General features: G+C 43.4%; 1 protein-coding gene across 7 annotated transcripts in view; it reads right to left on the bottom strand.

Moving 5' to 3' along the window:
* DMD (dystrophin) overlaps positions 1-22929 on the bottom strand; it is a 6826337-nt gene that overhangs the window by 5730351 nt on the left and 1073057 nt on the right. For all 7 annotated transcript variants that reach the window (XM_078657819.1, XM_078657824.1, XM_078657821.1 and 4 more), the window contains exon 11: positions 9498-9679. In XM_078657819.1, the coding sequence (XP_078513945.1) occupies positions 9498-9679 (182 nt within the window). The remainder of the gene's footprint in view (positions 1-9497; positions 9680-22929) is intronic.

The following is a 22929-nucleotide window of genomic DNA, read 5'->3' as shown; positions in this document are numbered from 1 at the left end:
ATACAAATACCATGCGGAAACTCAAATCCACTGAAACAATTAGCCCTTCTGCTCAAACCCATATGTTAATACATGGGCATATGCTGTCATGAGGAACTCCAAACAAAAGCAAATACCGTCACATTCACAAATATGTTTTGGAACTATTTTAGCACATTGATACAGTTGTATTTACCACGTGTGTGTATCTTATTACCACCTCCCTAACTGAATCATATAAGTCCACGCATCTGTAGGATGGGCCGTGAACATTCTTTGGAAAGGAGCTTGAAAGTGGCTTAAATATTTCCTATGCCTCACCTCATCAGCTGCGAAGCGGTTAATGTGCTTTCAGGTGTCATTCATGGACGTCCCGTTGATCTGCACTGGGCAATGTTCACTCAGCAACCCCTACCTCTGAAAAAGCTACATTCAAAAGGTTTATGCTATCATGTAATGTGACAATTTGAATCAAGCATTTTTTTCACAGGTGCACTCAAGCGTCCCGTTTCACGTAGACAAATCCCCTTACAATAGATACAGGGAGAAAGGAACTGGCATGACGAGAGATTTCTCGAGAAGCGGTACAAGTATAACGCCGCACATCATAAAATCAGTGGAAGTACATAAATAGCGTAGTCTTCAGTGAATGCAACAAGTAGCACACTAGGTAGTCTTAGACTTCTGAGTTAGAGGAAGAGTGGTCTTTGCAAGCATCAGGCTTAGTAGGCATAGGTGTGCCTCAGCCTACTGGTGGCTGTGTGTGGCCTGTAAGTGCAATGAATACCTACTGGACTTAACAGGAGAAATTCCAAATATATCGCATATTCCATCAATTCGGGTGCTTGGTCTGGCTGGCTGCTGCATTTAGTGTCGGACTGGGACAGAGAATAGGCACGGGACCACAAGAAAAAAGTCCCCCAATAGGAAATTAGGGGGCATATGTATGAACGGAATTTTTAGTCGCAAATGCTGCGAATCGCAAAAAAGCAACGTTTGCGACAAAAAATTCGCAAAATTGGATGTATTAGGAAAATCGTATCGCAAAATTAAGGAATCACAAAATTTGCGATTCCTTAATTTTCCGTAAGCATTTAAGGAATCGCAAATTACGATTCCTTAAATGCTATGCAACAAGCACTCAAGTTTTGCGATTTCTCCTTAAGAAATCACAAATTACCACCAACTTCAAGTTGGTGGTAATTTGTAATTTCTTTCACAAATGCACTTTTGGGCATTTGTGAAGGTGCCGTGTGGCGCACATACATGCCCTTAGGGCATGTATGTGTGCCATAGGCGCACACATGTTCATTTCAGGGGTGCATCAGGGTGTCCTTATGACACCCTTGCACCCTTGAAATTATTCTCAATTTGCTATTCTCAAATTGCGAATCGCAACCTGCGCTTTGCGTTCCAGTACAGCGTAGCGAAGACGGTTGAAAAGGAATGCTCACGCAGAAGTCTTGCACCCTGAGAATGCCACGAGCCAAACTGCCCAGGACTAAGTCTCTTGGTAAAATTTTAAGTTAAAAGAAATAAATCCCTTCAGAGACGGTAACCGGTAAATGCAAGAAGTTCAAACTCAGATCAGAAAGCAGCCGGGAGACACGAATCACAAGGAAGAGAATACAACAGGATCACCAGTAAACCTCCGAAGGTGCCGATAAAGAACTGGAACCGTCGAGGAAGCAATCGCGCCAAAATTGTTGTGTTGATTGGTGAGGAAATCCACAAACACCAAGAGAGGATTTAAAGGTAGATTTATTCCTGAAGGTAACCTGGCATTCAACAGCCTCGACGCTCAGGTAACAACTGCCACCCATCGAGTGTTGTCTGCCTTACATTCTAAAGAATGTACAATGCAGGTAATTCTAACATGAGGTCATCAGGTGAGTAAAATAACTTTATTATACTTAACATCATAACAACTTCCCATTCATTCCTATGAGCCTCCTGGCCCATAGATATGAATGGGAAAGTATTCCTTAATTGCGATTTCGCCATTTGCTAATCACAATTAAGGAATACTAAGAAATCACAAAAAAATCGTGATTTTTTACATACATACCTTTTCGCAATTCTCAAATAGCGATTCTCAAAAAAATCGCTATTTGAGAACCGCAATCAGGGATTTTCATACATATGCCCCTAGCTAAGTAAAAAAAGGGCACATATTTGCAAGTAGGGGCAATTTTGAACTTGTACTTTGTACAAGTGTTTTGCAATGCAAGGACATCTGCATGTATTTAAGCTTGTTGTAGGCAGTGTCAACAGTGAAAACTAGCCCACTAGACCAAAAAAGAGGCCCCCAAAAAGCAAAAAGTTTTTTTAAAACGGCACATACTTTTACCTGTGAGACCAGCCCACTGGGCACTGACTGATTGCCCTCTATGCTAGTCTGATCCTGCACGCATACGCATCATTATGCTCAATTTATTATATTGGTGTGGATGGTACGTACGTTGCATTATTGAAAAGAAAAAGGGGAAGATGGACTAGAAAATCTCTGTCCTCAATAGCGAAAATTGTGGAATAAATAGCAATAATAGTGTTTGCTGGAGGTGAAATGACACCTGGTGGTAACTCCATTCTCCTAGATTACTACTTGTAGTATCATTGCTGCTGCCTATGAATGTAGCCCTAGAGACAATGGTTGCATCACTTCCAAGAACATCCAGTACAGAAACATACACCACCAAAACTGCACTAACTTCGACTATAAACCGGTTGCAAAAGATGCAAAAGCAATACCAATTCCTGCTACCTGAAGTATTCAACAGGTGCCTGTGAGAAATCGGTTTGAGAGGTTTGGTTACTGGACCCCAACAGCTACAGTTGTCTAGTTCTGCTCTCGTGAGGCTTCAATACTATGGGACTAAACCTGGACCACTTGGCTCTCAGGATAGCGAGGCAGACCAGTCCAAGTCTTACTCCCCGAAGAGCTGTGAGCACCATACTCAGAAACAGCAGACACAGACAGTAACACCACTCAATATATGAATGGCTAGCATGTGTGTTTACTTTTCTAAAGAAAATGCACTTTAATATAGAGAGAGCTAAATGCTACACAACAATTGCAATATAATAATCTGTGACTATCGGATTTGTCATATACTTTCAAAAATATCACAGCTAGGTTTACTGAATTGGACCCCAGCTTTTTATAGTACCAAATATAATGGAACATTTCAATATAATTTGTCTCAATTGTAAGGCACCAGAGGGCATATTTATGAGAGGGTTGCATCAGGTTTGCAGCACGTAATGATGGTACATACATGACACAAACTTCTAAGTCAGATTTTTGAAGCCATGCTCAGCCACTTTGTGTAGCCATGAGCGACTCAAAAATTTGGAGTAACACATTGCAGCGCAAATTGCTGTGCTGCATTTCTCTGCCCTGGGAAGGCATTCCATGGACATTGTGTGGGTCTTCCCATACAACTCCCATGATTTGTGATGCATTCCCAAGTTTACATGACCTTGTTAACCGCATGCGCGCTAGCGGTTTTCCCGCTGTGCGCTGCGTTTTTTCAAAAGCCGCGTTACATGACGAGCTCAGCTCGTCACGAGCGTCGTAACTCATGACGAGCTGAGCTCGTCATGAGCGCAGAAGGGGTTAAACTGGGGTTGCACTGAAAGAAAGGCCTTCCCAGGAGACCTAACAAGGAGAAATATCTTTATTTATCCTTGTTACTTCCTCTTTCTATGTGTGTTGCATTCTGCAGCACACATAGAAAGAGCAAAACATCTCTCAGGATTGTTTTTGTGCAGCAAGGTGCCTCTCCTGCACAGAAACAATCCTGCAGGCAACTAGCACCATGGTGCAAGGGTGCCTACGTTGGCGCTAGGCAGCCCATAGTGCCCCAGCACAGGGGAAAAAGTCAGGAACGCACCATATGCCTTAAATACAGTGCATTCCTGCCCTCTGCCAGTGTCACACTGGAGCGAAGTGACTTGCTGAGCTGCACCAATTTTTCATAAATTTACCCCAGGTCTCTATCTTGACAAAACCGATGCAAACAAAGCCAGACCCAATTTGATAGCGAAGCCCACTCACTGCGCAGACAAAGCAGAACCCAGCCAAACCCACATTTACCTTCACGGTTCGAGTCACCAAAGCTACACGAGTTTTGACCACGAATCCTTTACAGTGTTTCCTCTAATTTGTCTTTAATGCAGGGAAACTGTAGTACAAACCAAAACATGTTAAATTGGACAGAAACGTAGCTGCCGTTAACTCCTGGAAATTTCACTTCAAAAGATCTGCTCTGGCCCACTGTCGTCGGCCCTGTTATATCGTGGGCTCTAAGCCCGCTCCCTGAATAGCATGCGTCAACAAGCGAGCGATAAATGCAATTACAATACAATACAATACATGCTTAGAAATGATGGACACAGACACTGCTGTTTAGGTTCCTGGAGCTGGCCACGAGCACACGCCAACTGGCCCTTATATTGGCAGGGACACGTCACTTGGGACGCCTGTGGTGGATGGGTGTGGTGGGCAAGTGTGTCCAGCCAGCGAGAGAGTGGCCTGCAAACTGAGTGCCTGTAGAGACACTAGAACGTGTCCAGCGCGACACTACAGGCACTTTCACTTTTCTTTTCTCTCAGTTCGTAACATCTGCTTTTACCTAGGCTTCAATCTAGGCTTAAAAAGTGATGTCATGAAAATCCCAAGCGATAGCTTTTTTCTATTAACACTGCAGCGTAGCATTCTCTCTTTTATAGACGAACACTTCAGCATTCCTGCCCTGAATGCACTAGTATTATCACAGAGGTATTACAGAAATGCTATACTCCAGTCTGCACTAGTGCATTTCATATCTTGCCTTAAAGTCTTTCATAATGCAGCAAGCCAAAAAAACATATTTCAGACACGCTTTAAAAGTTGAATTAGTCGCGGTTCATAATCAGAATTTTTTTTAACTTCGTGATTACTCTACACAAGTTGGTTTACCACTGTATTTCAAACTTCATGGTTAACAAATGTAAATGTTGCAAAGCTACTACATTCATGCAATCAGACCACCAGTTTCTTTTTACTGCTCCCAAATCCCGCATGAGTACTTACAGTTACAGATCTTTTCCTGTGGTTGCTACAAGGATATGTAATACCGTGCAACTCTTTCTGTAAAGTCAATCTCTTATGTCACATTTCAGAAAAAATACAATTGGCACTCTTTATAGTGGACTGGGACTTATTTTTTATCATCAGACTTTGACCATAAGCAAGCGAGAGAATAGCAACAAAGGGGAAATAAGGAGGCAGACAAAGAACTGTGGAAAGGGAGTAAGCCGGAATGAAAACGAACCTATACGAGTGTGCTGAAGGGCAGGCCGGCTGTTGACGTATATTGATGAATAGATTGCACTCAGCCCACTAAAACCACCAGACTTTTCAGGTCAGGCGGCACTGACTCTGTCAGATTTTTTAACTTTACTTTTACGTGTTTTTAAAAAACTTAAAATTGTCACTCCTGTTATTTACACAATTATGTCCGGGTTCTCCCTGGCCCGTCGTGGCGTGTGCCATTTGCACGGAAGGGCTAAACACCATCTCTGCTCACGAGCCACCCACTTCCTGGAACACAAGGTCAGCACTCCAAGCAGTGCTGCTGCGGTCCCACTCACTCCCTGCCTAAAAGCGAGTGCGCCAAGCGGACGTGCGCAGTGGGCTCGCCGGTGGCGCGCCAAAGGCACACCAAAGGCAAGCTCATTTGCACCCGTCCGAGCCTGACTGTCGTCAGGCGCCAGACACCCTGCCCAATTCTACCCAGATTCTCTGCCCTATTAATTTCTAATGGCCATTCTTAAATATACTAGCCAGGAACTCCACTCCCTAATCACAGCACCCCACAACCTGCTTGGCAACACTCCCATCTCACCGACAGAAGGCCCCGCAGCTCAGGACCCCCCCCCCCCCACCGAGACGGTAATATATGAAAGCATGCATAGCATCAATTGCCCCCAAACATAACCTACCCCTTTAACCCCTAAACAGTTAACCTGTCTATACTGTAACATACTCTCCCTCCCTAAGCACACATTAGATATCTGGTCACTACAAGACACAGAAAAACCAGACCTATTCTTGGCCACAGAAACCTGGCTCCAAGAGTAGTCATTACCAGACATTGCGGTAGCCTTCCCCCTGACTACAAATTGATCAGATTAGACAGGACTGACAGAAGAGGAGGGGGAACTGCAATTGCCCACAGGGTAAATACTAAATTATATATCAAAGATACCCATCTAGCGGATTGGGGCAAAATCTGCACCTGCACAATAGAGATGGGGAGCAAGGAGTCATGGAAAGGTGCCCTTCTCTACAGACACCCTGGAAACAAAGCACATTTTGTCAACAAGCTTACAGAAGCAATAGCTCCACATATCCTGGTCTCTGGTAACTTTCTTCTATTAGGGGATTACAATTATCACGCCGAAATATTACAAGACCCCCACACAAACGACCTTATCACCAGCATCAACACATTAGGCCTAAAGCAACTAGTAACCGGCCCTACTCACATCGCTGGTCACTCCTTAGATCTCTTATTTACAAATTTGCCTAAAGTAGAGATCGACCAGATACTCCCAATCCTATGGTCAGACCATCACGTTATCAGGTTTCACATTCACGTAAATTCAATTCAACCACAATCCAGGAAAGAACTGAAACTGAGCAGGCCCTAAAACAAGATTAGCTTAGATTCCTTTTTCACACACCTTTCCCCGCTCCCTAATACTGAGCTCACTGAGCCCAATCAGGCAGCAATCGATCTAGATCTCGCGATTATCACAACCTTAGATGCCATTGCCCCTAGAAAGCTGACCAGATGTCCTAACAAACTCTCTCCCTGGTTCCCCGCAGATTTAAAAACAACCAAACTCGCTGTAAGAGCAGCTGATCGCAAATAGCGGCGAACAAAAATCATAACAGACAGACAACAATACAAACAATCACACCAGCTCTATATGAATGATATAGCCTTAGGCAAATAAGCCTATCTTGGGAACAGGATAAACCAGGCAGCAAACTCACACAGAGAACTATACAAAATAGTTAAGGAATTCACAAATGCCCCATCATGTCAGCCTCCACTATCCGAGACCCAAGATTGGGTCACCTCTCTTGCATCCTTTTTTAATAATAAAATTAACGACATCCACAAACTATTTCCCCAACCTACTGACACGACTCCGACTGACTCACCACCTGAGCAGACAATCAACGAGCCATATCCCACTCATACCACTGCTCCTAAGGAATTCCACACACTTACAGAGGAAGAAGTAGCCCTTACAATAAACAGAATTAAATCAGGATCCCCAGCCGACCCGGCCTCCTCTCAAACTCTATCTAAAATTGAGCCGGCTCTTCTCCCCAGCTTGACCAAAATCCTTAACCTTTCATTATCTCACTCTACTGTACCTTCTCACTGGAAAGAGGCCATTATCAGACCAATCTTAAAAAAAACCTCTGCCGACCCAAAACAGATTCTCAACTATCGTCCAATCTCCCTCCTGCCACTATTCGGAAAGGTCATGGAATCCATGATAAATAACCAATCATACAAACACCTAGAAAATAACAAGCACTTAGACCCATCCCAATCAGGATTCAGAGCGTTTCACAGCACTAAAACAGCCTTAGTTGAGATCGTGGACAATATAAGGCTGGCCCTTGATTCAAGACAATCTGTCATCCTGATCTTACTTGACCTGTCGGCGGCCTTCAACACCATCTCACACAGCATTCTTTTAGAACACCTAGCTGAGGTTGGTGTCGAGGGCTCAACCCTACTCTGGATCAAAAGCTACCTGACCGGACGGCTTTCAAAGGTCCAAATATGAACATTCTCCTAAAAAAAAAATCAGGAAATCGACAAGGGTGTCCCCCAGGCATCCATACTGAGCCCTACACTCTTCAATTTATATGTGTCCCCACTAGCGAAGGTTTTCAGAGCACACAGTTTTGAAACTGTGTCTTACGCAGACGACACACAGCTGCTAATTACCCTAGGCCCTGACTCCACTGACACCAAATCTAGGTTCCAACAATGTATGCTTGCAATAAAGAACTGGATGGCAAACAACTATTTGTTACTCAACACCAGCAAAACGGAGATACTACTCTTTGGAAATGCACACAAACACTGGACGGACGATTGGTGGCCGCCGACCTTGGGTCCCTGCCCCCACCTAAGTCTACAGTCCGGAACCTGGGGATAACATTTGACAACAAACTTTCCATGGCTGACCATATTAACAACGTAGTGGGCACCAGTTTTGGGCTTATGCGCAATCTTAAGAAAATCTTCAAATGGATCCCCCTCCCATCCCACATGCCCCTGGTGCAGGGATTAATTATAAACAGTTTGGACTACGTCAACGCACTGTTCGCCTCAATAAATGAGGACCTTCTGACAAAACCTCAGGTCCTGCAAAACACTGCGGGCAGGATGGCTCTTAACCTCCCTCCACGCACTCCCTCAGCACCCAGTCTTAGGACATTACATTGGCTTCTCATAAAAAATGCATCAAGTTCAAACTGTGCTGTCTAGTCCATAAGACTCTTAATGGTCAGGGGCCAAAATACCTAGGAAAAAAGCTAACAGGCTATCGCCCTGCTAGAACTCTTCGATCCACCAGCAAGCATCTTCTGACTGTTCCCAAAGTCCGCACAGTTAGGAATGGCGATAGATCCTTCTCCAAAATAGCCCCAGAAACCTGGAAAACCCTACCTCTATACATCAAGCTGGAACCAAATCACCAGAAGTTCAGAAGAAAACTAAAAACCTGGCTTTTTTAGCTCTGCCTAGCCACCTGTCTATCTCCCCTGAATATCTGCTGGCGCTATGAAACCTACGGGTGATTTATGCGCCTTACAAATACCAAAATACATACATACATACAAGGGATTAAGGGACGAGAGGCAACCGTGACTTTCGGCAGCTTTGGGCCCCACAGTTATTCATTCACAAATTAGATGGCGGTACTTATGCAAAAAACAACAAATTACATTTTAGAAATAAATTGGTTAATATTTAGTAAACTAACTACCTGCAAGTTTAAAAATATATGTTACATTCTCAAGATAGTGCCTGTGAGTATATTCATAGATGTAACAGCAAACACACGTCACGCAAAACAGTTCTGCTTGCAACTGTTTATGCAAACTAACATGCCTGATCAAGGTTCCAGGACAGGCATATGTTCAGACAATATCATTAAACAAAATGAGATAGCTATCCCAGTTTCATGAAATGAAACTTGACTATTAAAAAGAGGAACTCTTCCCATTCTTACCAATTACTATTAGAATTGACCAAATAATGCATACACCTAATCTTCATATTTAATGTGTGGCTATGGACACATAAGGCCTGATTTAAGAATTAATTCTCACAACATAGTTTGTTAAACCTGGGCACTTTAGGGTGATACCATTGCAAAAACATGCCCACGGGCCAGTTAGAATAAGACCTGAGTCACACACAGGAGTTACTTACTTGCTTTGCCGCTCCATGCTTGCCACCCTGAGACTCTCCCATCGAGAGTTCAGTAGGTTCATTTGCTCTTGGATTTCATTATCTTCATCATTTGAAAGCTTCCCAACTGTTACCAGATGACTTCCGACTTGTAACACATTTCCAACACTGCCTTGATGATCTGTTAATTCCATCATGAATCCCTGTCAAAAAATATTTTATTACTTAGGATGTCTTGTGGGTTGTGGATACATTTACTCCCCTGTTGCTTTATTTTTGGAGTTGCAAAGTCACATCAATGTCTCCCAGTGATCTCTAGTCCTAGTACTTCCCTATGATCCCCAGATCTCTCTTTCTGTATGGAAGAACATTAAAACGACCAACATCTCTTCTGTTACCTGCCCCTCCTCTGTCTCAACATCCCTACATTCTCCTTTAAACTCCTCACACTTAGCATCTGGTTTCCCCTTGCCCTATACTCTGCCATGTTGGTCCTGTAATTTTGTTATTAATTCCTCTTCTCTAAGCACTTTTATAATCCTATCTCTGAATTATCTACACCTGCAGCCTATTTCAGTGGCTCTCGTCCACTACCTCTGCCTTCACACAGTACCTCTTGCTACTATTTGGACACAGAACCTGTGCATGTCTTTGTGTTTTGTTCTTTTCCTAGGATTTAGTCTAAACATTATAGACAAGGTCAACCAACAATGACTCTTGTTATTCTCTATGTCAGAAACTTGCACCTAGATATAACATTAGAATGCAGCGGCTGTTAGTGAGCACACGTCCTGACATAAAACTAAGGATGAGAGTTCTAAAAAACACACACTGAGCGAAGGTCCTGAGGCAAGATTACCATGTCAGATGGGATGTAGAACGTCCATCTACGTATACTAAGGTACGGGGTCTGCCACTCATCCAAAAGTTCTTTGATAGATAATGATTAGCTTTAGTAGAAGAGAGGTAGTTAGGATAATCTGTCTTATGCATGACAGGGCTTTTTTATGATATATGGTTTGTTAACCATGTTAGGGATATTTTTGCTATCCATTTGTTTTCTAATTGTGGCACAAATACTGTATCTTAGAGCACAATAGTTTCAATAAATATTCTGAACTTCCTTCGTGTCTCTTGTTTCACTTATTGTGGACAAGTACGAGTGAGAGAGCAAAAGGGTGTGTCCAGTTACAGCGATCCCTGAGAGGATCGAGAGAGTTGTGTTCTGAGGTGCCAACTCATTTGTTTCACTGGAAAGGTTAAGAGAGGCACTATAGCTAGTTGGACTTGGGCTCAATAGAACCTGAGGTAGCATGGTAACTCAGTCCCCACAGCTGATGTTCTGTGGGCCAAAGCAGAGTTCTGTTCCTGAGTAGAATCCCATCGGCACAATGAAAATTAATTTTTTTCCTAATAACCTTGGCGCAATCTAATAAATCTGCATGAAAGTTTACAAACATGCAAATCTATTTTGGGTTCTTCATGGCAGGTTTTACGCAGATCTATCATGCTGGGACTTAAAATGGTCCCAAAAGTCACATGCGCTACTTTGCACTTGATACAAAAAAAACAATTGAATGGAAAAGGAACACATTTGGCATCTAAATAGAACTGCGCTCAAGCCACAAGTATAAGTAATTTCACTTGTTTTGATGTAGATCTGTTTAGGAGTTTTTGAGAAATTAACATTTAAAAAGTGTTCTGGTCTGGTCATGAAGAGGTTAAATATTACATATCTTTGACCATTAATTTGCAGACCCTCTATGGATTTGCAAATCCATCTAAACAAAATAAAAGCACTCCATTGGACTAGAATGCTTTTTCTCCCATCCTGCTTTGTGAATTTGTGAATCTGGCTGCGAATGTGCAATTCCGCTGTGCTCTGATTAGCTGTCACAGAACAATTTCTCTTGTGGCTGCTATTACCCAACATGGTGAAGAGAGCGCTGTAGTGGGAGAAAGAAAAATGGCGCAATGAGGCAGAGTGAATCTGCCATGACATTAAGACCCTTGAAAATAAAATATTGAGAAAAATATGTTTTTTCATGGAATTCGTAAATCCTATGCATGATTTTTGATTCCTGGACCCTCAGAGGGTCCCCCAATATCACATGGGCTTCAGAATTCACAATTACTATAAAAACAATTAAAGAAGTATTCAATGAGCCACTACTGCACTTGACCAATGGCCACACATGGGGCTCCCGTAGGCCGAGACCACAGAGGGTTAGGTGCAAGGCCTGGCTGAAGGCTGTGCTCCGTAGATGTTGACAGCCTATGGAGATTTGGGTGCAAGCCCTGGTCGGAGTTCAGGCCCTGTAGACAAATCCACTATACATAGCCAAAGGCTGTGTGCAGTGGGTTTTTTGGCTGCTGAGTTGCGGGCACATGGCCCGGAGGCCAGGTCCTGGGGCCAACCACACTGTTCACAGCTGAACACCTTGCACTGTGTATGTTGGTTGTCCATGAAGGGTTGGGTGCAGGGCCAAATCCCAACTTCACACACTTAAGGGGCATGCCAGAAGAGTTAGATGTATTCCTGGCCAGAGGCCAGACCCTTTGGCCCAACCCATCCACACATGAAATATTGAGTACAGGTACATTTTACACACAAATATAAGTTATTGTCAGCTTTGGTTATAACAATTGAAATACCTGACCTGAGAAATTCACCTAAAATATCAAAATTGCATTTCAGTTTTGGTTATGAATTAAAACCCAAAAAACACATGCAAATTATGGTTAGAAGCACATTACATAACTATCACAGCAGCCGTAAGAATAATAACTTGCACACCATCTGCAATTTCAATGACCTCTCAATATGTATAGGAATAAATACCAATACATAAAAGTGAAATGTAGTAAAACAACAACTAAACAAAACATTTAAGGATACTACATTCAAAGTTTTCTCTTTCAAAGTGGTATGGGTAATATGATAGGCAATTTTATCGGTAAGATGATTTACAACATATGCAACTGCATCTGTTTCATGTGAGTTTGTTTTCAGCGAAAACATATAGATAGACAGTGTTGGAAGTGGATTATTAGTAGGGGCAAATGTGTATCTGCCACTGGCAATAAGTAGGGGTGGGGGGAGCTCGCATAGTGGTACTCCGCAGAATTTCACGGAGTCACTAGAAAACTCAGTGAAATTCTGTGGAGTTCAGTGGCCTGGCAAACTGCCCCCTGCCCCTCCCCTCCACTCACCACCTGCCCCCTGATAAACCCTGGGCCCGCCCCCTCCTGCTAAAGCCCTTGCCCCACCGCCCCCTTCCACGAAAGCCCGGGGCTCACTGTCCTCCTCCCGCTAAAGCACCGGCCCTGCGTAGTCTAAATAAAGAACACGATTATTAAAAACTAAAGACTTACCGTTCTCCCGGGTCCGTGTCTTCTCTGTTCTGCTGTTGAGACTGGTTCCACTTCTTCCGCTGTTCCTAGAGAATCACAGGAAGAACTGTAGTAAGCATGACATACTGCGTGAAGGCATGCCTGACCTATAGAATCTATAGGTCAGGCATACCTTCACGCAGTACGTCATGCGTACTGTAGTTCTCCCTGTAATTCTCCTGCTGGGCCTGGCTCCACTTCTTCCGCTGCTCCGGTTGAATTACAGGAAGAACTGCATTGCGCATTATGTACTGCATGAAGGCATGCCTGACCTATAGGACCTATAGGTCAGGCATACCTTCACGCAGTGTGTCATGCGTACTGCAGTTCTTCCTGTAATTCTCCCGGAGAAGTGGAAGAAGTGGAACCAGGCCCAGCAGAAGAAGCAGGCCAGAGGAGACACCGATCTGGGTGGCAGGTAAGTCTTCCTGCACTGGTGAACTCCGCTCCGCTGCGTAGGCTGAGATTTGGAAAACGTTGCCCTCCAAACGGAAGGCAGAGTTACTAAATCTCTGCAGACTTTGCTGATGGAGTGGAGTTCACCACCCGCCCTTAGCAATAAGGCCACTAACACAGTATAGGGCTCAGAATAGGTCTTAGAAAATTATTCCTATGCTCAATACTTGGTAGCTTGGCTGCCAGCAGGCAGGCTTAACTGCAAAGACAGGTATGTAAAGCATTTAAATACACCAATTCAGTAAATATTTAAGACACAATAAAAATCCAACACCAATTTATAAAAATAGGATATATTATTATCTTTAAAATGACACTAAAATGACAAAAACCCAATGTAGGAAACCGGAGATATGAATTTTCAAAGATCTAGCAATGTATAGCACATAGAAACCTATAGCGCCTCATCTGGACATCTGGTCATGATAGACCAGGTGAAAGTAAAAGTTTCAGGCACACCGTGATGGAGCCCTGCTCGGCTACCCTTCGCGCTAGGTCTCAGTCACGGTGTTTACCTTTGGACTTATAAACTTTTCTGAAGCTTTTCTTCCCGCGGTCTCTCGAAGCTCTCAGCCTGTCTGGATTAGGTGAGGGTTCGCCGGATTGCCTAGACGGTCAAACTTATGGAAGTCCGACCTCCAGAGCATTCCAGCGGAACAAACCAAGGATCCAGGCTGACACGCGGTTGTAGGCAGGCGGCTTGGCTTTCGCAGTTGCTTCTGGTCACCTTTTCTTTGTTCGAACTTAGAAACTATTACTGAGCTTCTTTTTTCAAGATCCCTCAATGCTCTTCACCAGGCGGGATTCGGTGAGGGTTCGCCAGCCTCGGATTTCAACTACTCCCAGTCAAACTCTGGAAGTAGGACATATGGAGCTTTTCAGTGGGACAAACCTGGAAGGAAGGCCGACTTGCGTTTGAAGGCAGGCGGCTTGACTGGCTAGGTTGAGTCAGTCCCTTATGGAGCTTTATTCCAGAGTTGCTCCAAAGTTCTCCAAACTTCTGGAACTGCTTTCTGAAGTTCCCCAAAGGGTGCCAAAGTGTCTCAAACTCACTCCAAGGGCCTGGAAACTCCAAGATGGCTCTTGAAAGTTGGGGACTTCAGTTTCCACAATCCACTTAGACAAACCCTTAAATATCCACTGGTAGTTCTCCAGGTTGAGGATACTTGGTGTTAATGTTCCAGGTGAGCTCTGTAGCTTGCAGGTAGTCCACTCTTTAGTCCTTATACAGCAAGGTATTACACAGGCTGTATTTTCAGATGGTACAGAAGGTGCAGTCTTCAGAGTGCAGGCCTTAGGACATGCATATCAAACTAACATCATGACCCGTCTTGCTTTATTAAGTTTCAAGCAGCAGATCTGAGGGGCTCTGCCCTTCTCAGATACCCAATTCCTCTAGGTCAAGCAGGAGTTCACTCCTGTCAAATGGGCTGCTGGGTACCACCCAAAGGCCTGACCACTTCCTGCAGAGTGTGGCACGATTTTGTCCCAGAGTGCACCAATTCTTCCAAATTCATAATGGCTGATTTTACAGCAGGGAGAAAAGAGCTGGCTAAACACACCCCTATGGTGGCTAATCTCCATAGTCTCTCCCCCTTCCATCTGCTCATTCCTTCCTTAATCATAGCATCTGGCTGGGGTCAAAAGAGTGGAGATGTGAATTACACAGGTATCTTCCCCTTCCATTGAAGTCCATTGTATACGACTCTTCTTCCCCTGCTCTGGCATTCCTGTGTAACAGAACACTGCCCTCACCAGCAGAGCTGGTCAACCCCAGGGGATCTTTATCACCTATTCAAGCAGCCTGCCCAATTCACTTAACTCCGACCAATCAAGACAGACCACTGGAAGGCTGAATCTGAGTTTACAAACAAGGCAGTCTTATAACTTCTTGTATGTACATTTACAGAGAAATACAGCAATATCATATTGTTGAGTTTATTAATACCATTCTGGAAAGTCTTTGAATGGTAGTTTTAGCCTTCTCCTATCAAGAGTTAGTAACTTCCTGCCATGTTAACCTATGTGGCAGGGGATTTGCAATGGGACAAATGACTTGGCCCATTTTTCTAGCACCAGTGCTTATAAAAACATATTTTATAAGTATTATAAAAAATATCTACAGGACCCCCAACCTAGGAACACCTAGGGAAGACTTTAGGGCTACTGAATATGTACACATATTGCAGATCCTCTCTCCACAGTGCTCCCACTACCAAAGTAAATTTTGGGCAGCACTTTATCACAATGTGGGGAGTGAAATGTTAAATGTCACTTAACCCAGAGCATATAAATCTCATTTTATAAGGGTCATCCTTATATATACCTGATCCCCCACTACTGGAACACCTGGGGGAGGCCCTGGGGTACCTAATATGCCCAACCATTGTAGGTAAACCATTATTAGTTGCCTCAAACACCAAAGTCAATTTTGGGCACAATTTACTTTTTAAAAGCAGTCCTGCCACACAGAACGACTTTTAAACTGACCTCAGGCTTCAGCAGTGCACATATGCAAGTGCAGAAAGGGCTGCTGGCTTCTAACCTGCCATGCCCTATTATATACTAGGGACTGATGGGCAGTTTCAGTCCCACTGCCGTATTATGTACCATGGTCTGATAGAGTAAGTCATACCAATCAAAGGGGTACCCCAACCCATAGTGTACCCTAGTGTTTGTAGGTGTTTTCACTGTATTCTAAACTTGTCTCTTTCAGCATAGTACTGGCCCTGGGTCTGGTTAGGCATGGCCCAGGGTCAGGCAGAGTCAGTTACCACCAGTAAAAGTCAGCAAAAAGTTGGGGGGTACCGAGGGCACAGGATGACTTTCCAACGTAGCCCCCCAAACGAAAGGTGATGAGTTACTAACCTACACCCTGGTTGTCCTCATTAGCTAAGTGAAAAAACCTGGAAAATCAGTCCGCATTTGCAAGGGCAACCCCAGGTCTGTACTCCACTGTAAAGTCCATTCCCTGTAGGGAAATGAACAAACTTAACAGTTTGTGATTCTCCACTCTCATCTGCATGAGCCATCTGAGAGGCCTGTGGTCAGTCTGAACATGATAGTGAGTCCCATACAAATATGGTCTCAACTTTTTCAGGGACCAAACCACAACAAACGTTTCTCTCTCTATGGCACTCCACCTCTGCTCTCTGGGAAGAAGTTGCCTGCTAAGAAAGGCAACTGGCTGATCAAGGCCTTCTTCATTTAGCTGTGCCAACACTGCCCCAATCCCTTGTTCTGAAGCATCTGTCTGAACCACAAATTATTTTGTCTAGTCAGCAACACTGGCGCTGGACACATAGCAGCTTTTATAGTGTCACCAGCTCTAGGTATAGGGTGCGCATCAGTCTTTGTGAATGCATTCAATCCTCTGTAGTACACACGGAACCTTAACTTCTTGGGGTCCCCCTGTGGATTAGATCAATACCAAAACATTTGAACATGGCAACGTATAACACACTCTTGACTATTTCAAAATGTAACTCATGAAATGTAATTTATTGTATACACTGTCCATGTGACCTCATATACATGAGTCAGACAACTCAAAAATAAAGTCAAGGATCTCACAACACAAAATCAGGATCCGCTGTAAAGTGCTCAGAGCCCCCCTAGTAGAACACTTTGTACAAAAAAGTCACTCTCATGCGGCAGGCTATTGACAGTCCAAAACTGCATACCAGAGGAACAAATAATCAAATACTTCTCAATAGACTTGAATGTAAATGCATGTTTGGTCAATCACAAATTGACTCAACGCACAAAAACAATGAGTCACAATTCTACAATGACAGTGGTTCCAGGAATCCTTGAACTCAACATACAGGAACAATGGAAAATAATCATAAAGGACAAAATATGGCTGTAGCTCCGCCAATCAACTGCCTCTGAACAAAGGACAGTGAACTACAACATCATAATAATAATGATGTATCCTTGATAGCATGTATTCAATCCAAGTACCTATCATATACAATTGCATGCATTATTCAGACATAGATGTCTGACTTCTCATAATATTCCTCTTCATGGTTCACCTGATGCAATCTATTGTTTAATATTTGTTTATTGGTTGCAGTTTATCTTATCTTGCATCACATGTGGTCATTTTTATTCTTCACTACATCAATTGTCTATACATTCAGTCCCTAAATGTAAAATCCTGGAATTTTTAACATTGGTGTATGTGTCTTCTCTTAAAATTTGGAATAAGGCATCCTTCCCTTATCCTTATCTATTCTTCCTTCAAAGCCATTGTCATCTATGAGTCACTTACATCTCCGTGCTTGTTCTTGAATGAGCCCCTCCACACACGACTTGCTTCCTAAGCAGCTACCTCAATTCCGAACTAATTCACTTGCCATTTTCATGTATGCGCTATCCACACAGTGGTTAGCATTCTAGTCCCCTGCCACATATACAGGTTCAAATTCCAGGATGCCAGTATATACCAGCTACCGGGTTACTTGACCGGTATGTCTCATTCTAACTGAGGAGACTCGCACAGGCGGGAACCTATGCCGGACCAACCTTCGAATTAAATGAATTGCCCATTTTTCCCCCTCCCTTCCTTCCCCGCAATGCCCCAATAACAATTGCACCTAAAACTTTAACTCCGAATCCGTTCTCTCTTAGTTGCCACCGAAAAACTTCAGGAGTTAGGTTCACTCAACCTTATACTTGAAGCTTGGCACCACAGTTCCTTATTCAATGGTTAAAAAAGATGGGTGTCCGACCAACCACAACACTCCCATGAAGTTTTAAATAATCCCTTACAAGTAACTCCCCTCCTTTTGTGTAATCTATGAACACACCCCGGATTCTCCATCAACTGACCACCCTTCTCATTTTCATCACAGACACACGGGAATCTTCAGATCTCAGCACAAGACATTACAGGGCGTAGGCTCGTTCCTTGCAGTGTTCCTTTGTAAGTTCCATGTAATTACTAAATTCTGACTTAAGTGCACCAACTGACCTGTGGTGAAGTAATTCCACTTGCACCTTAAACTAAAATGGGGACAACGCAATAAAAAAAGAATATGGGTTGGCTTTACTTCCAACAGTTCTTCTGGAGTTGGCCTTATACAAATTAGTTGACCTCATATATGTATGTAAATTATATAATAATAATAAATATTAAAGCACTCAGCACTACCTATATTACTTACCTTCACCTATGACCTTTTCAAATAATCTCAAAAGGCCCCTTAATTACTCTGGCCTTACAACCTCCTCTTTTTCTTTTCTTTTCCAGTTATATTGGGTGCTCACAGACCTGTCCTGAAGATGATCTGAAATGTCTGAAATCGATACGCCATCAACCTCATAACTATTTTTAACTCCTTTCACTATATAAGTTCATGCAAAGGAGTTCAATGTTATGCATTTTTAAGAGTGCTTGATTTTTTACTTCCCTTTCTCTCATTAGAGACCCTTTTTCACTTACCTGTGAGCAATGGATCATATATATTTATATTATTTAAATACCAAAAAAGAATAGACTAAAAAAGATTTTGATATACTGCAATTAATACATTAAGCGCACTATAGACTAAACTGTTTGGAGGTTGTGTTTCTTTACAAAGTGTTGCATTTTCATTATATTGCATATTATTGAGTCCAGATCAAAAACCTACAGAACCTATTTCCATTTGGTTTTTCCTTTCATGGAAAAGGAACATATACGTTACCAGGGGTGTGTTTTAAACCATTGTTCACAAAATGTATCGTATATATCCTAGGTTCTCTAATTGTGGGGTCCCCTTGTTTTGAAAAATACACTTTCTAAAAAGTGGCAACTCTGAAATAGTATATACAAAGATCGCTAGTGGTGTTTCCAAAAAATGGAATAAACCGCACATACACTGCTATTGGTAAAATAGGAACAGTACTGGACAGTCAATAGAATCTCTCCAAATATCAGAGACGTAGTGCTACATGGACCAATATCCCCCACTACCAGGAAGGAACAAAACTCGTCAAGCCAAAGGATTAGCGAGTATATATATAGGCAAAAAAAAAAAAAGGAGAGCACAATCCTGTGTTATAACTATGTACAAGACTGATACAGTATACAGTCAGGACAACATACAACTGCAAATGAGGTCAACAACTTCTCATATGTTATAGGACAGAGGGATGAATAAAGTTCATATTTTGTTTCATCTTTTTCTTTATTGATTCTTAAAGTGATTTCCAGATTCATAAAACAACAGCCGACACGTGTTTCGTCCGTACTGTGAATAAGTACGAGGACTTTTTCAAGGCTAATAAGATAGAATAATTCGCCACATGTGATGTCAGTTCATCTAGAGGATACAGTTTATTTATTTATTTATTTATTTAATGCCATTTATAAAGCGCGTGCAATTACCCTTAGGCGTCTCGGCGCTGAAATTGCATTAAAGTCTCACCCTAGACAGAAAAAAGCAGGAAGTGAATTATTGATTAAAAAGCCATGTCTTCAGTTTTTTTCTAAACTGAAGAAGAGTAGAGCTGGTCCTAATATCAATGGGTAGGGTATTCCAGAGTCTGGGGGCCGAGATTAAAAAACGGCGATCACCCCAGGAAACTGTGCGGCTACGTTGGACCACTAGCTGGTTAGAAGATGTGGATCGAAGCTTTCTCACAGGATTGTACGGAGTCAGTTGTTTTTTAAAGAATCGAGGTCCTAAATCCTGAAGTGATTTAAAAACCGTGCACAGAGATTTGAATTTGACCCTATTGTGAATGGACAGCCAGTGGTATTTTTTAAGCGTGTCCGAAATGGGGGCAAATCTGGTTTTTTTTGCGAGTACACGGGCAGCAGCATTTTGAACGGTCTGTAGTTTTTTGATGACTCTTTTCTGGGCGTTAAGCAACAGACCGTTACAATAGTCTAGTGAAGACAGCACTAGCGAAGAAACTAGTGTTTTTGCTGCTGATTCAGGTAAGTATGGTATGATTTTCCTGACAATACGTAACTTAAAGTGAGCGTTAGCAGCCACTTTATTCGCATGGGCCATAAAATTGAGCTGGTTGTCAAAGGTGACACCTAAGTTTCTCACTTTGACCGAAGGGGAAGGAGGTGTACCCATGGCTGCTGGCCACCAGGTTGCCGACCAGGGAGGGGAGAGCTTACCGAAGATAACCACCTCTGTTTTATCAGAGTTGAGCTTCAGGCAATTTCTTGCCATCCACTCACTAATTGCAGTCATCCCATCTTGGAAGCTCTCCGCCATCTTCTGTCCATCGTCTCTTATGGCCAAAACCAACTGTGTATCGTCAGCGTATGAGGTCAGGCCCATCCCTTAGGCTTTGATGACACTAGCAAGGTCCGACACATATATATTAAATAGTGTCGGACTCAGGGATGAGCCTTGTGGGACCCCACACGGCAACGACAGGTCGGCAGATTGAAAGGGGCCCAGGGTAACTGCCTGGGTTCTATTGGCCAGAAAAGAGGCCAGAAGATCTCTGGCAGTAAGCTGAATGCCCATCCTCTCGACACGGTCGACCAAGATCTTGTGGTCGACCGTGTCGAAAGCAGCAGACAAATCCAGGAGGACTAATACCGCAGTACCTCCTTGGTCACGGATGACTCTTATGTCGTCGGCTGCTTTAATGAGTGCGGTTTCCGTGCCATGATATTTGCGGAAACCGAACTGTGTATCGTCCAGCAGGTGATTGTTCTCTATATAGGCTGACAGCTGCTGGTTCATGGCCTTTTCTATAACCTTCGCTAGGAAAGGGAGGCTTGCAATCGGGCGGTAATTTTTTAATTCGCTTTTGTCTAACCCCGGTTTTTTCAGCAGAGGTTTGATTAGTGTGTTCTTCAGCGCATCTGGGTAGGTTCCTGATGCCAGAATGCTGTTACAGAGTGTAGTTATAATGGGGATAACTATATCTGGTACTGTGGCAAGTACAGAGGTAGGGCAGGGATCCAAAGCTGATCCAGCTTTAATCGTGTTAACGATACTTTTAACTTGATCGGTGGTGAGAGCATTAAAAGATGTCATAGTGGTGCTAGCCGGTGTCACTGCTGTGACCGGAGAAATAGTGCCACTACTGTGGACCTGGTCAGGATTAAAATCTTGATAAATATCATTAACTTTGGTAAAGAAAAAGTCTGACAAGGCATCGCATAGGGTTTGTGATGGGGGTGGGTTAAGATCCGGGGCCTTACCCGCAAGGGTTTTAGCAATGAGATAAAGCTCTTTGCTAGAATTTTTGGCAGATTCTATATGGCGAGTGTAGTAATCCTTTTTTGCTGTTATTATCATTGATTTATAAGTAGCCAGGGTTTTCTTATAATTGGCCTTGGTTTCAGTGTCGTAGGTTCTACGCCATTGTCGTTCCTTATTCCTAGTAAGTTGTTTTTGGTCTTTTAGTTGTTTCGTGTACCACTTAGCTTTAGGCCTATTTCTATTTTTAGAAATTGATTTGGTGGGTGCCAACTGAGTTGAAGCTTCACCCAACCATTTGTGAAATTGATTGGTGGCAGTCGTTGGGTCAGTGGATAATTCTGGGGTTGTGGTTTGGAGAAGCAGTCTTAAATCATTGGGGTTAATGTCCTTCCACGCTTTGAACGTGCCCTTTATAGCAGGAGACCTTATTTTACTCTGCGGACCTTTGATGGTAAGTTCACTAATGATAACTGAATGGTCTGTCCAGGTCATTGGCAGAACATAAGTGATGGACAGTCCTTCCACATTAGTGAAGATACCGTCCAGCGTGTGGCCTGCCTGGTGAGTAGAAGTCGTAACCAACTGTCTGAGGCCCATCGTGTCAAGGTCTGATACGAGGGAAATGGTATCCCTATCACTGTGAAGCTCTAGATGAAAGTTGAAATCACCCAATATCGTTGTGAATTCTTCTGCCGCTATAGATTCGGTGATATTGGTAAGATTTGTGAGAAACGCGGATCTGGTACCAGGGGGTCTGTATATCAATGTCCCCTTAAAATTATACGTAGGAGCCAGCTTAATATCAAAATGCATGGCTTCGCATGCATTGATAGGGATAAGTGAGCAACGCGTTTTATATGAGTCTCTAGCTATGATGGCTATTCCACCTCCTTTACCTTTAGGCCTATCCTGCCGATAGGCACTAAAGCCCGGGGGGACTGCTATAACATAGTCAGGGGTAGATGCTTCATCGGACCAAGTCTCGGTGATGAAAAGGATGTCTAAGTTATGATCATTTATAAGGTCAGCTATGTCCTGACAGTGTTTACTGAGTGAACGCGCATTAACAAGTGCCATGGAGATAAGTGTGTCTTCCTCCATAGCTCGTGTTTTGATATGCCGCGTAGGGTTAACCAGTATGGATAGAGAGTTACAGTGTGAACACCGTGTGCCTGAAGCAAATGGAATGAGTGATACATCCGCTTTAGTACATAGCGGAGCATAAAAAGGGCACAGCTCCATGAGTTCGTTACGAGACTAGATGGTGCGAGAAGCAGGGGTTGTGGCCCTGGGCCCGGTCCCGGCGCGGACGGGCGCAGACGGGCCCGCCTTTGGCGCGCCTTCGGCGCGCCCGCTGCGCCCGCCCGCTGCGCGGACGGGATGGTGCCATGCTTTTATTCGTCACTGGTCAGAGGAGGGTGGGAGGGTTCTAT

The sequence above is a fragment of the Lissotriton helveticus genome, chromosome 8 (assembly GCF_964261635.1).
Source record: "Lissotriton helveticus chromosome 8, aLisHel1.1, whole genome shotgun sequence".
Lineage (NCBI taxonomy): Eukaryota > Metazoa > Chordata > Amphibia > Caudata > Salamandridae > Lissotriton > Lissotriton helveticus.
The sequence above is the reverse complement of the archived record's forward strand: the minus strand, read 5'-3'. Positions and strand labels throughout refer to the sequence as shown.